At 33.0% G+C, this 12,991-nt stretch overlaps 1 protein-coding gene and 1 long non-coding RNA gene across 2 annotated transcripts; one reads left to right on the forward strand and one right to left on the reverse strand.

Moving 5' to 3' along the window:
* Positions 1 to 433: 433 nt before the first annotated feature.
* Positions 434 to 6,360, reverse strand: LOC139824177 (uncharacterized). The gene is made up of 3 exons (XR_011735026.1): positions 5,957 to 6,360; positions 834 to 1,000; positions 434 to 674 (listed from the first exon to the last, which is right to left on the reverse strand). It is a non-coding gene; the product is annotated as an uncharacterized lncRNA (long non-coding RNA).
* Positions 6,361 to 7,971: 1,611 nt separating this feature from the next.
* Positions 7,972 to 10,213, forward strand: LOC139824176 (uncharacterized). Its single transcript, XM_071796669.1, has one exon. The coding sequence runs from the start codon at positions 8,995 to 8,997 to the stop codon at positions 10,009 to 10,011; it is 1,017 nt and encodes a 338-aa protein (XP_071652770.1). The 5' UTR covers positions 7,972 to 8,994; the 3' UTR covers positions 10,012 to 10,213.
* Positions 10,214 to 12,991: the final 2,778 nt, after the last annotated feature.

Genomic DNA, 12,991 nt, shown 5'->3' on the forward strand with positions numbered 1-12,991 from the left:
CTTAAACGGTTCTTATTGGGCTTCCACATTAGGGCCCAAACAAAGTTAGGGAAAATTAACAGGGGCCTTATCAAAGCCCTAACGCAATTTCCACACGGGAAAACTACAAAATAAAACTAAGCAAAATTATACCTAAATACTTAAATCACTGGTGTATGAACTATAAGAACATTAAACCTCCGTGGTTACACTTATTTTTTCAAACAAGGAAGTCACTCTGGGTCATTTTGACCCGAGACGAACTTTGTTCGTTCGCCATTTGACCATTTATCCACCGATCGTGTTGAAAAAATTCTCGAATGCACCTGCGATATTGCTAAATTGATTGCTATAAAAAAAGAAGTGCCTCAGGAATTTTTAACATATAAAAAAAATTCGCGAAGAATTTGTTTTTTTAACGGTATCTACCTATAGAGGACTTCAAACTCTTGTAGATGGCGAACCAAGCTCCATTTTAAGCTACGTATTTAGCTGATATTTAGATCCAAATAAGGTTGGGTCAAATTGACCCAGTGTGACCACGGAGAGTTAACAGAAAATTAAATTGTTTAAATATTTTATTACCTGTAAATCGTCCGGATGACGGATGAATACAAAGGGGATAGAGAATCCCCAAAGTTTAACAATTGGATAGTACTGGTCAATTAGACTGATCAGTAACTTCCATTGTTTCTCTAAAAAAATGTATATAATATGAATATACGATAATATTGATAGTAATATATCTTAAACTGAAATGTGTGTGTGTGTTTGTAAATATTACTTTTGCGTATATATGTACAAATTAAGGAAAACGTTTAATTTATGCAAATTTTTGAAAAGCTTGTACTTACCTCGTGGGCCTATAAATTGTAGTAGATTTCCAAAGATCGGATAACCTGATGGCCCTGGTATGAGATTGATCAGTCGCCCCTTTCGTGATCCATAATGTATATAATAATGATACCCCACAATAAGTATGAATAATACCGTAATGGTGTAAAGAAAAACCATTGTGGCTCTGCAAAAAAGATATGTAGTTGCATATTACAAAATACAAGTTTCTACTTGCACATTTAAAAACTATGAGAAAGCAATGTGCAAGTTTCTACTTGCACACTTAAAAACTATGAGGAAGCAATGTGCAAGTTTCTACTTGCACACTTTTTTTTATGAATAGAGTATCATTAAAGATAGATTGGTGTTGAATTTGGCAATGATCGGTGAAGGAATTACCAATTTTTGCCTAAAAAGTGTACAAGTCATACATGTAATCTTATGTATAAGGTATCATTAAAGGAAGGTTGTTTTGAATTTGGCGAAGATTAGTGAAAGTCCACCCTCCTGAGTGACCTTTAGAAGTTTTTAGCCGGGGGTCGTTTTTTATTAAAAAGTTATTAACAAAGAAAGTTTGAAAAATATAGCAATTATTTTAAGTACCTACTGATGAGAGACATAAACGACTAATATTACGTTTTTTTTTTAAGCAGCGAATACTTTATTTCGCGAGAAAGTCGATGCTTTACCAAAACACAACCCAGCAAACACAGAATACACCGAGTGCGCAATTTGATAGCAAATTGTGCACTCGGTGTATTCTGTGTTTGCTGGGAACATTTAAAGCAGTTAATTGTTGATAAATTGAAGTCTTTTTGTTAAAGCAGAGAATACTTTATTTCGCGAAAAAGTCGCTGTTTTACCAAAACACAACATTTAAAGCAGTAAATTATTGATAAATTTTCCTTTTTTAGTGTTGACATAACGTTTTCCGTGAAGTAGAATATCTTCCATAATGTAGAATATCCGTTTCCAAATAGCTTCTTCATTCACATTCGATGTATCATCTCTTTTTAGTATTGTTCATGAAAAATCCAATCTAATCTTATATTTATATATATATATATATTGCAGGCTTCTTCAATTTTATTACTTTTATCGCTAATATATCTTCCATAAAGCTCTACTTCCATGAAATTTCTTTTTCATATGCATATTAAATCTTTTGTTTTACATTTTAATCATAAATGTAATAAGCTTTTAAAAGAAATATTTTGTAAAAAAGATTAATCATTAATACAACAATATTACGTCATTCTATATTCTATATAATAATGAAAATTGTAATTTTTTTCAAATTTTTTACATTTTTCTTGATATAGAAAAATCCGCTTAAAAATTGTATTGTTTTCACACTATATTAAATCAATTTTAAAAACAAATTACTAAAAGAGAAAATGTTTCTATACCTGTTTCTGCATATGTTATCTTTTTCCATCTTTTGCTCATGCTAGTGATTCATGAAAAGTTTAATCTTATCTTCATTGTAGGCTTTCTTTGATGATCATTTATTTCATCATTTTTGTAGCACTAATATAATTATATTTTCTGTGAAGTAGGATTTTTCAATTATATATGTCATATTAGCATAAAAACATATTAATAGCATAAAAATTTATTAAAAATAAATATAGAATTATTTTTAAAATATCTAGAAACTCACATAATTTTCTTTATGTGGCAATGCATAATTAACAATATGATAATATTTATATTGCTAATAAAATAAATATATAATCTTATTTGTATCTATATTGCACATGTTCTATTCCTAATCGTATTGTATATTCATTATTATTGTACATTGTATATGTCGTATATATTAAACGTATTAATTTAATTTGCAAAAATACGATAAGCCACTAATTTTATGTTTTATTAATGTTGAATCAAATGCATACAATAATAAATTAAAAGGAAATTTTAAAGAAGAAAAGATGATACCAAAAATATTAAGAAAATCTATTATATATAATCCTTTTATTTCTATAAATTCTTTGGTAATACTCTTCTCTGATAATGTTACTACCAATAAAATATTTGTTTACATAATATTTATTACTTTAAATTAAAAATTTATTTAAGAAGTGATTAATCTTTTTAAACTAATTTCAATAAAGTTAGGCCCTTTGCATTTTCTTATATTTACATCAAGTTTCTTTCAATAAGAAAACTTTAAGTTAAATAAAATCTCGTACAAATATAAGACAATTAGGTGCTTATTTAAAAAAAGTAAGTATAGAAATTTAAATAAAATTAGTTATGGTTTAGACAAAGTAATATGTGTATAATATTTGCAATTTACATGCGTTAAGCTAGAGTACATAAAATATACAATACCTTATTTGGATACTCTTTAAATATTATTTAAATACTTACAAACTGTTAGATCTGCATCATATCATTCTCTCAGAAGACATTTTAAGTTAAATTGACATTTGTTTTAGATATCTTATAGAAAAAACCACAGATCAAATCTAGTATTCTTCCCATGTTGAACTAGATTTGCAAATGTTATTCATTATTACAAGTATTTCTCTTGCTCGATGTTATCTTCATGGAGCTTTCTATATCGACTCTTTATAATAATAAACTCTTCATAGATGTGAGGAATAAACCTGCAAAACCGTAATTCGTAATATCCAGATTTCTTATAAAATAAGTTACATATATAGATTCGTGAATTTTTTTTTATATACTCTTTATATAATAATGCAGGGAGCTAAAGAGCCCGATTTTGAATTTTTGCTCTTAAAAACTTATAATAAATAAAATACGGAGTTAAAGTGCAGTTTAACGTGCACTTAGTGCATAAAGTGCATCTGAGTGCACAATTTTCTCTATTTCAGATATTTGAAAGTTTTGGTCTCCTTATCTCTATCAAGTCAAATAAAGATATAAGGGCATATATAGTTATATGTATGTTGTAAACTCACTTTTCATGCAAACTACCAGATTTTAAAGCAGTTGACGTAGATCTACCTCTATATCGAAGATGCGAGGGAGACTCACTACCGCTATTTTGCTTCGACTATGACTCGAGGATTTTCTCTCAGCATATTTTAAAGCTTGTGCACGTTTCCTTTCATATTCTAAAATCTTTTTCTGTTTCAATTTTTCATGTTGTCTCTCTCGTTCTTGCTGGCGTTGCCATTCTCGTCTACGTCTCTGCATGCTTTTCGTCTTCGGTTCTTGAACGTAACACTGAATAAGTATTGTGATCTTCACTACGCGTTGATCTTGACTCCTCATTGCCGCGGAAAGTTGTCGAATTAACGTTGTTCAAAATACCGCTTATAAGGATAGGAAACAGTGGTGTGCTGCCATCTGTTAGAATAACTGAATCACTAATTATGTCTCTGAAAGGCTCTAGCGGGACCAACGTAGGTCCTAGTTATATCCCAAAATAGTGTCGCTGCTATACAATGTGGTAGCGTTACCTGGCTTCCGGTTTCTTCACGGAAGTTCGGTTGTTCTTGAGAGAGCATGCGTTCATTACGCTTCTGTTCGTCGATTGCAGCGGAATTCCAGCTGAAGTAAAAAGAGGAACCTGATACATCAGGTGCTAGATTGTATCAGCATATATGCTACGGACGAACCAAGGAGACGTCCTTCGCCATTATTCCCGTTATTGAAGGATGTCCGCCATTACGGACGATCTGACGACTGATGGAAATTTCAGAGCCTTGAGGTATAAAGGCATACGGCTGGCGATTGAGATGAAATTCTTCCAATGCGAAGATCCACAAAAAAGGTAACTCTCGTTGTTCAGTGTAAGGAATCATTGATCTTGAGAATGGGCTAAGGTGCTTTAGCTAAACTGCGATCTCTGATTCCAGAACATTCGAGAGCTTCTATATTACGTTTGGATGGTGATCACCAAGAGCGCACCGTATATTTGTGTGGCATTTCGATCCCATCCCCGAGCCTTCTCACCTTCAGTGACAAGGCCGGACGAGAAGCTTCCTTCTCATTGCTAGAGTACTTAAAGTACTATATTAAATTTGGTTGCAACCACGTGTAAGAATATTTTGTATGTGGATAATCAAGGGATTTCACCTTTCGTAAATCATTCGTGTATTGTAAAATCAAGCTATTTACCTGTAGTAAATGATTCTTCAATTGTAAGCTGAATATTAATAATTGTTTGAAAGACACGGCCGTTGTCAGTAAAGCTATATTTCGTCTTTGTAAATATCTCGCGGACTCAATACGATTGATTATAATTATATTGAATTATTTGAATTCTTCCGATACTTTGCGTTGTATATACTTTTCTCTATATTATTAATTATCGTCCCGAAAATACTATTGCGTTGTATTTTAGGAAATATTCTCTCTCCGTAAGATCCTCTTTTATTTGACAAAACATGGATAAATGCGTACATACTTCAATTGTGTTGAATTAACAAACAACTCAGATTACGATTGTCATATATGTTCAGAAGCATATCATCTTTATATGCACATTATTATTAACATAAATTTAGTTTCACAATCTAATTCTGACTGTTCTTTCGAATAATAAGAAGCTTAAAAGTAAAAGATGTATGCATTCTTCCATTACTTATTTACTACTTTATATGATATTTTGTGAATTTATAAGGTCATCGATATTAATAACTTTGTTCGTATTAATGGTCTGTTCAACTGTTTAACTATTCATGAGTGGAATTCATGTAAAATACACTCAACTCTTCATGTTTATAGATCTTCTGTTCTACAGAAATTATATTATTTTATAAACCTTCAACTAATAGATTCTAGTTTAGGATTTCCCTGATAAACTGAAAGATTGCTTTGAGTTGATTGACCATTGATACTAATTTTATGCTGAATTGTTTATTTTATCTTCATGTGATTTGGTATTGATAAGACGTCTTCTTCCTTTATCAGACTTAAGAAATGTTAAAAGTCTTCACGAAACACTCTTCAAAATATATTGACTAAACGACATCAAGTTTCCTAATCCTTAACACCATTACGTAGATCACGATTCATTCGGAACGTGTACAAACGTATTGGATTCACTGTCGGAAATACTAAGCAAAGTGCTGCTGAAATATCCCTACCCTAGTAGAAATATTTCTACAAAATTAAAAAAAAAATAAAAGTGTAGGGGAGACTGGGGCTAACTTACCTCTATGAAGTTGGCCGGACAACTTCAACGTATCGAACTTTCATTAATTGGAATCGATTGGTGGTCGTTTGGTGGTTTTTGGTAGTTTAGTCCGATCGTTTGGTGGTTAGTCGTTTTCCTGTAAAATAAAAATGAAATTTCCGGTGTGAAGTTAGCCGGACAATTTTTATTTTTCAACCAATTTAACTTTTTTATAGCTCATTCGACGCGGAATCGTTTGGTGGTCACGAATATCATCATAAAAACGTTTGGTGGTCAACCGTTTTCCCAGAAAATAAGAAAAATCGTATGCGCATAATGCTGGACATATCACCACTGTGCCATTAGCCGGAAAAATTGTATTTATCACCCAAATTGACTTTGATAGGGCTCAATCGACGCGGAATCGTTTGGTGGTCACGAATATCGTCATTAAAACGTTTGGTGGTCAATGGTTTTCCTAAGAAATAGAAAAAACCGTACTCTCACGCCATTGGTCGTATGACTCCCCCAGATAGCACAGGACATCCCGAGGACGTCCGTTTTATGTCCATTTTATGTCCGCACGTCCATGGACATAAAATGGACGTTCAACGGATGTCCGTTGTTGGACATCCGTCAGTAATCCATATTTGGACGTCCATAGGATGTCTGGTAGTGGACTTCATAGGCCGGTATATTCATAGTCTTCAAGATCGTCTTAAGTAATGTCTTTTAAGACGCTAATACGGCTCTGTGATTGGTTCATGACATCTTAAGATTGAATTTAAGACGGTCTTAAATAACTATGAATACCGGCCAATAGAGATATAAGAATAGAGTGCGCGAGTCATATGCTAGCACGTAAGAGGCTGCGATATAGGAATAGAAAAAGAACGCTGCATATAGGCCCTTTCTCTCTGTCTTTGTCTACGCGCGCATGCGAAACAAAGACAGAAGGGGCCCATGCGCAGCTTTCTCTTTCTTTTCTGCGCAGCTTTCTCTTTCTATTCCTCTATCCCTTTTTCAGCTTGCTCGCGCACTCTCTTATATCTCTATGGTGGACCTCAATGTTTCGCGCGCATTTGTCGTCTTTTGTCTCTTGACTCGGCCTCTACGCGCTGCTCCGTCTCATCGAAAAGGCGGTAACCGCCTCGTCCTGTGAAGAAGTTTTAGTGGTGTCACGTTTTGGCGAATATAGTTATAAAGTTTAACATTTATTCGCAGTAAAACTGTAAGTATCTTAATAATAAATAAAGTTGTATATTATATGTGAAAATAATGGCTTTGATTTGAAAAAAAATCGGTTGGTTATAAATACGCAGTAGAATTATTGGTTATATTTACAACGCAGATACAATCCGGTGTAGTAAAGTATACATATTAACTTATGTTTTCTCATCGATCTATGTATTTATATCAATGCAATAGACTCTCTGCCCTATGCGTCACTTCGTCTCATTGGTCTCATCGAAGAGCCGGCTGGAGCCGGCAACCGCCTTGTCCTCCTTCGTTTCGCGTTTCGTCGAATATACAATTGTAAGTTTAACATTTATTACTTGCAATAAAACGGTTATAAGCAGCCTTTATTAAAATTTTATATACGTGAATAATATATGGTTTTAAGTATGATAAAGAAAATTTGGTTATGAATACGCAGTAGAATTATATAGCTATAAATTAGGTTTTTATTTTGTAAGTACAACGCAGATTGTACAGTCCGGTGCAGTGAAGTTTTATTAATTATTTTCTCCTTTTTGTCTTTTTTTGCCTCTCAGAGCCTACCTCTATCCGTCGCCCCGTCTCATCAAAAAGCCGGCAACCGTTTTATTGCCCTCATCTTTCGTTTCGTATTTTGCCAAAGGTTATTTTGTACAAGTTCTACAATCCAAGTGAGTATCATAAATCATAAATGATATATTATAGTTCTTAAAAATGCCAAAAATAAAAAGAAAATATTATAAACGTGCAAAAGAGATAGCTGATGCATCTATTGATATCGTGCAGTCTGTTGATACATCTTCAATAGCAAGTATTAATAATGTATCATCATTAATGCCTCAGAAAGATCAACTAAACACGACTTACTCAAATGGTTTGGATAAAAATGTTTTGCAAACATGTGCCGTTGATAATGATAATTATGATAATGATAATTACGATAACGATAATGATAATTATGATAACAATAATTATGAACTAATAAATAATGATGAGAGAGAAGAGGCCCTTGATAGCGACAGTACTAATAATGAAGATGATATTGATAGCTATATTAATGATGATGGTACAGTTAATCCCAATTTTTAAAATAATTTTGAACGTCGTGAGAATGATTTTGTAAGTACATCACAATTCTTGCAAGGATGGGCTGTTAGGCCTGTTAGAAATCGAGTAACTCATGTCGCACTAAATGAATTGTTAGAACATATGAAATCAAAATATTCAGAACTCCCTCGAGATGCCCGTACTTTATTAGGCACTCCGAAAAAAGTAAATGTAGATGATGTTGAACCGGGACGTTATTATCATTTTGGCATAAGTCATTGCGTGGAAAAACTTGTAAAAACATCGTATTTTTTTCAAAATTCACAAATAATCGAAATTATCATAAATATTGACGGTTTACCTTTGTCTAAAAGTTCCGGGAGTCAAGTGTATCCTATTTTATGCAGTTTGGCTGATAATTATAACAATGTTGGCATTATTGGAATTTATCATGGGCATGAAAAGCCTGCGGAGGCTAATAGTTTTTTACAACGTTTCGTGAATGAAGCTCAAGATTTAATTAGTAATGGTATAACAGTTAATAGAATAACTTATCCGTTTAAAATTAAAGCTTTTATTTGTGATGTACCAGATGTAAATCTTTTATAAAATATACAAAAGGTCATTCGGGTTTTTATTCGTGTTAAAAATGTGAAGCTAAAGGCGAGTATTATCTTAATAGAGTGTGCTTTCCGTATTTAGAAATTTTCAATCTACACAACAATCTAAGAACAGATGAAGAATTCAGACTAAAATCACAGCCAGGTCACCATAATGGTACATCAATATTAGAATTAATTCCGAATATAGATATGGTACTTGGTTTTCCATCAGATCCAATGCATTGTATTTTCTTGGGAGAAGCTAAAAAAACAGTTCTTTTATGGTGTCATGGAACATCTCGTGCTAAATTATCATCGCAACAAAAATCAATAATATCAACGTTATTAGAAGAGCAAAAATGTAACATACCATGTGAGTTTAATAAAAAACCAAGATCATTATTAGAAAGTAAAAGATGGAAAGCCACAGAATATAGGACATTTTTGTTATATACAGGGCCGGTCGTATTAAAATCTATACTAAGTCATGATAAATATTTAAATTTTATAACTTTACATATAGCTATCACTATTTTATCTAGTTTAAAGCATGTTGAACTGTATTTAGATTATGCTAAATTATTATTACGATACTACGTTGAAACATTTATTATTCTGTACGGTAAAGAAAATGCATCGCATAATACACATAATTTATCACATCTTTGTGATGACGTGAAAAAATTTGGAATATTGCAAAATTTCAGCGCTTTCCCATATGAAAATTATATGCAATCGATATTGAGAATGATACGTAAAAATGATAAGCCTTTGGAGCAAATTGTTTGCCGGATAAGCGAACAAAATAATTATATAAATCCCAATTTAAACTTAATACAATGCAATAAACCTCAATTATTAAATCCGCATTTCAATGGTCCGCTTATCAATTGTCACAATTATAATCAGTTTGCTAAAATAGTATTTGAAAAATTTTTATTAACAAATAAAGAACCAGATAATTGTTGTTGTTTGTTGGATGGAAGTATTGTAACTATTTTGAATTTTGCTTCTAATAACGAGAATATCATTGTAATTGGAAAGAAGTACAAGACACCTAAAGATTTTTATACTGAACCCTGCAAATCTTCCAAATTAAATATTTATAAAGTACGTGATCTCGGCAATTTACAGACTTGGAATTTGAATCAAATCGCGAATAAATGTGTTAGATTAAAATACAAGGAGACGTACATTATTTTTCCACTTTTACATGCACAATCATAGATAACAAAAGCCTTTGCTTCAGTAATATTTGTCTTATAAACTTAAGTAATATTAAATCCTTTTTCTTTTGCTACTGTAAATTTTAATAATATTTTTCATGGTTAATGCTTAACATGGTACATCAAAAGACGCATTAGTTTTTCGTAGAACTATTTTTACAATTTGTGACAGAAAGTTGCGCTTTACCTTTTATATTTGTCTAGAAATGGAGAAACCGACGTGGACAATTGTACAGTTTTCTGAAGATAATACCGTTGAAGCGGTACCATCGAATTGGATAGAACACAATAAGTATTACTGGCCTCCATTTAAAAATGAGAAAGTTATCGCAGCAATAAGGAAAAATGCAGAACGTAATACATGTTGGCCATGTTACGATATCATCACATTTCGGAATAGCACGTACGGTTAGTAATATTTCACTTAAAAAATAAATGTTTAATATATTAATTTCCTACAAATAAAGTAATGTACATATCTATACCTTAGAGATAGAGGATTGTATTTCCAGTTTTCATTAAAATAGAGTTAATATATTTTTCAATATACTACGAGCTTAAATTGTGTAACAGTAAAAGGTCTTATGTCTGTTATTACTAGTTTAATGTAATAAGTAAATAAAATAACTAGTTTCTAAGATACAATGTTTAGCAAAAGTCGTATTAAAAATTTTCATAGTGCCTTAACTTTGGCCAGGTGTTATTGACAGTTGTACTATTACACATGTAAGTTAAATTACTTTAAAAGTTAATTAAAAAATTACTTTATTAAGAATTCAATAAGTCAAGTTAATTCTTTTATTTTATATCTAAAAAAATTTACTATTGTCCTATTTAAAACTTTGAATCTTGATTTCTCTCTGAATTGATAATAATGGAGATACGATTCTTTACAGTTTCTAAGATACAGGGGGTCGATTATGTATCTTAAACAAAGTAAAAATTACAAAAGTGAGGAAACTCACTGGAGTTTCATTGGTCGAAATCTAGTAAATCTATTCACTTTTTGCATTTTTATCTCGTGAAAAGATACGTAATAAGCCCCCTGCTTCCGATACAATAACTGTTGTTGTAATACCGTTGTAATACGTCTGTTTGTGTTGCTTACACTTAGAGTTTTTGCTTTCTCTCTCTCTCTCTCTCTCTCTCTCTCTCTCTCTCTCTCTTCAACGTCCGAATATATATTTGTTTCGTTTTAAATGAAAAAACTGTTACGGATTTCAAGAAACACGAACAAACCTAATGTTTACAGTGAACAAGCGACACATTGTCGAAGGAGTCGCTGTTTACCAAATTCGAGTCTCTGGACGGTATTCATATATATATATATATATATATATATATATATATAGTCGGTTCTTATTTGAAGACCGTCTTAAGAGTAATGTCCTAAGATGCTAATACGACTCTGTGATTGGTTCATAACATCTTCATAAAATCTTAAGTTCCGACTATGAATACGGGCCTATGATTAATGGCCTCTTTGTTCCACTCTTGCACTGTTATATTTTCTTAGCTGTATCGTCGTGACGTCGTTTTCATTACGTAACTATGATCGACGTACGTGTGCCTGTGTTTCTTCGTCTTCGTCAAGGTAGATGCATGATAGTGAGCAGGCTATCGTCTTCCAGGACCTGGGTAAGAAAACAGATTATCTTGCGGTCTGCACGTAAGGTAAACAGGAAATATAGATGGAAAATAAACCTCCACGCCACAGCATAACTTAGCTTCTTCGACAGCCCGGAGGAGTCCGCGGGATTGTCCTAGTTTCTGCGGATGATGCTCTTTTTTTGTTTTTGGTTGTTGTGGTCCACGATAAGGTAGACGCGGTAGAAGTTAATGTCCGAATTCATCCGTGTCAGCATCCTGTTGTCGATCTGCATTGGGAACAACGTGTGCGGACGAGCTTTGTCTCTCTTCTCCGTCGTTGTCGTCGTTTAATTCCGAGAGAACGCGAGCATGTCGAGCGTTGCACAGCGTTTTCACGAGCTTGTTAACGCGACGTTATCGTCGGAGTCTTCCGTCAATCGTTATACAAACACACGTCGTCGCTGGTTTTTTCTCTTTCCACTGGTACGTCCCTGAACGCGGTAACTTCTTCAGTGCGATCTGTTGACTCAGTTATAGCTTATTCAAACTAGGATAACATGTGGTTTGTTCGACTTGACAATTTGACGTTTCCGAAGCATGTTGTAGCCGTTGTGCCCATCCATCCTGATAATTATTATTACACTGTTAATCCGCCGTCGTTATGCCTGTTTTTGCACTTTGTGTCACGGGCGAGCGATGTCTCAAAGTAAATACAGCAACGCAGGGCTTCACTGGGCATCACCCATTTAACATAACTAAAAGTATATAGTGTGTCACTTGGGTTATGTTAAGGAGTGCGCTATCAGCGCTATTGTGTCACTCTATCGTTCATTAGACGTAAAACAAGGATAGAATGACTCAATAGCGCTGATAGCGCGCTTCCTGAACGCAGATGTCTCCTTTTGATGTCACTTCTTTTCTATGTTTTATATACATGTATTAGATACATATACATATATGTATGCATATATAGCTACTGTTTGTTATAATTTAGATGACTATAATATAGCAAGACGGAAAACAAAAAAGGCCGAAGACACATCGGATTTAAATTCATCAGAGGTGGACACAAAAAGAAAGCGGATGAAAAATCGACTATACGAAAATGAAACCGATGATGAACAGTGTAATAGCGCAAGAGCCCCAACAAAACGAAATAAAATAATACAATCTTCAAGTGAAGAGTCAGATGAGTCTGACAGCGTCCTCCCAAAACATCCGCAAATGACAGGTACATTAATTAAAATAACCAGTCTATCAATTCAAAATTTCCATTCATTTAACTATAATAGCGAATTCGGGCGCTTGCACTGGTGCACACTGAGTACGCACTGATTTTCTCAGTTACATGACTTTCTCCGCGTTTTTCTTTTACATATATATATATATAT

This window comes from Temnothorax longispinosus, unplaced genomic scaffold (assembly GCF_030848805.1).
Source record: "Temnothorax longispinosus isolate EJ_2023e unplaced genomic scaffold, Tlon_JGU_v1 HiC_scaffold_285, whole genome shotgun sequence".
NCBI lineage: Eukaryota > Metazoa > Arthropoda > Insecta > Hymenoptera > Formicidae > Temnothorax > Temnothorax longispinosus.